This window comes from Arachis ipaensis, chromosome B09 (genome assembly GCF_000816755.2).
Source record: "Arachis ipaensis cultivar K30076 chromosome B09, Araip1.1, whole genome shotgun sequence".
Taxonomy (NCBI): Eukaryota; Viridiplantae; Streptophyta; class Magnoliopsida; order Fabales; family Fabaceae; genus Arachis; species Arachis ipaensis.
This window is the reverse complement of record NC_029793.2, coordinates 139,117,704-139,119,715: the sequence shown is the minus strand read 5'-3', so window position 1 is coordinate 139,119,715 and position 2,012 is coordinate 139,117,704. Positions and strand designations below refer to the sequence as shown.

Here is a 2,012-nt window from a genome sequence, read left to right as displayed (position 1 = left end):
AGCTTTGCTTCATACTCTCAAAATATGAACATGTGAATGCGTGTGTGCAGCTTCATTGCGCAAAATACCAAAATGGTTAGTGCTGGATTACCTTAAACCAAGCTTTGCTTCATACTCTCATTCAGCAATTTTACTTTCTTGGCTGTCTCTGGATCTTCTGGTGCAGGTGAACCTTCGCTCTGATAAATGTTATGGTCCAATGCACCTGTACAATATAGTTCAGCTCAACTTGTCATATAAGAACAACTGAACAAGATAATCAGTAACTAATCAGCTAAACAAATCATTTAACACACATCAACACCCACACCTAATCAGTAAAGAATCAGTAAATCCACACCTACTCAGTAAAGAATTAGTAAACCCAGAAATCAGTAGTAAACAGTGAATCAGAACAAAAAATAAGCTAAACACACATCAACAGCCACACCTAATCAGAGTTCTAATAATGAAAATCAACACCTACAACCAAAATTCACAAATTCTGTTTATCAAAAACCCTAATCCTTAATCAGAATATTAATGACATAATAAAATTAATTACTTACCTGAGCAGAAGACCTGAAAAGAAGACTGGAGAAGAGAGCAGAACAGAGGGAGCAGGACTAGCAGAGCAGAGCAGAGCAACGTCGCCGAGAAGCAGGGCAGCACCGTACATCGTCACTATCGTCCGTCGAACGAAGAGCTTCGGCGGTGACTGGGGTGAACACAGAGGGTTGTGAAGAGATGAGAAAGGGAGGAGTCGGTGATGCGTGGTGTGTGCCACGAAACTCGGAGTAGGCCGTGGGGAGAGAAGATGAGGTCAAGGTCACCGGATTGGCCTGCGCCGTGGGAGTGGCGACTGCCAGAGCCGGAGTGGGGCGTGGGGAGTGCCGGAGTGGGGACTTGGGGTGTGGGGTGAGCCTCAATGGCTGAGGGGCGAGGGCTGAGGCGCTGAGCTGCTGAAGGAGGCACGAGGCAGTGAATGCGATGCGTGTTCTGTGTTGCCCTAGCCCCTAATTAGAAACCTCAAACCTGTACTGTAAGGCTATAACGCGTTTGTGTGTGTGTAACGTGTATATGGCCGGGCCACCGGGCCGGGTCCGGGTGACCCGAGCCATGGCCCGGTCCCGGCTTCACTTCCCTTCCTGATTTCATTATTTTTTCCCGGGTCTACTTCGGGTCACTTCGGGTCCGGGTCTTCGCGGCCCAAATCCCTTCGGGGCTGGGCCGGGCCTTCGGGCCGGTCCGGGTCTGTGCACCCCTATCTATAGGGATTATAGTTCGAGTGAGAGGTCAAAAAATGGGCTTTGTGATCAAAAGGTCCAATGTCTGGTTCTTTAACATTTTTGAGAGGGACTCGAGTGTTACCTCGTTGAGAGCGCACAGGAACAGACTTTGGCTTAGGTTTTGTTGTCTCAGGAACAGGTTCTTCGACAGTAGGACGCTTACCCTTGGATGAGCCAGGTTTCGAGGAGCTTGGTTTGGATGACGTTGCCTTAGGTGGTGGCGTCGGTTTGGCAGGGGTAGGGTACCTTGGTGTGGTCTTGGTTCGTGCCATGGGAGCAGTGCGAGGAGGAGAGGTAGGAGGAGATGGTGAAGGTGTGAAGGTTCTGTCTTGGGAGCGAGTGGAAGGCTTGGATGGAAGTTTATACACCTTTTCACGAGGAGGTTTGTGTGCTATGGTTTTCTTCCTCATTTAGTGGTTTTTGATTTAAGAAGAAAAAGAGTAATGAGGGTAGTGGTGAAAACTGAAGGGATAGAGAGGGAGTTATGGAGGGAAGAGAGGAAGTGTTGGTAACCGTACCCAAAAGAAGATTTCCAAAACCATGCAACTGCATCACCATTTGAAAAGACTTGAAAAGACATGACCTCATAAAAGAAAGATTTGATTTGATTTTCAAAACAAGAAAATTTAATTTTAAATATTCGAAATCCTTAAAAAAATTAAACTGAAAATCTTTTTTGACAAAAATTAAAATAAAACTTTTTCAAAAAAAATTAAACACACAGGCCAACAAAAATTTTTAACC

At 45.9% G+C, this 2,012-nt stretch overlaps 1 protein-coding gene across 1 annotated transcript; it reads right to left on the bottom strand.

Moving 5' to 3' along the window:
- On the bottom strand, positions 664 to 1,678 carry LOC107616293 (extensin-like). The gene is made up of 2 exons (XM_016318268.1): positions 1,351 to 1,678; positions 664 to 995 (listed from the first exon to the last, which is right to left on the bottom strand). Exons 1-2 carry the CDS (start codon positions 1,676 to 1,678, stop codon positions 664 to 666), a joined length of 660 nt encoding a protein of 219 aa, XP_016173754.1.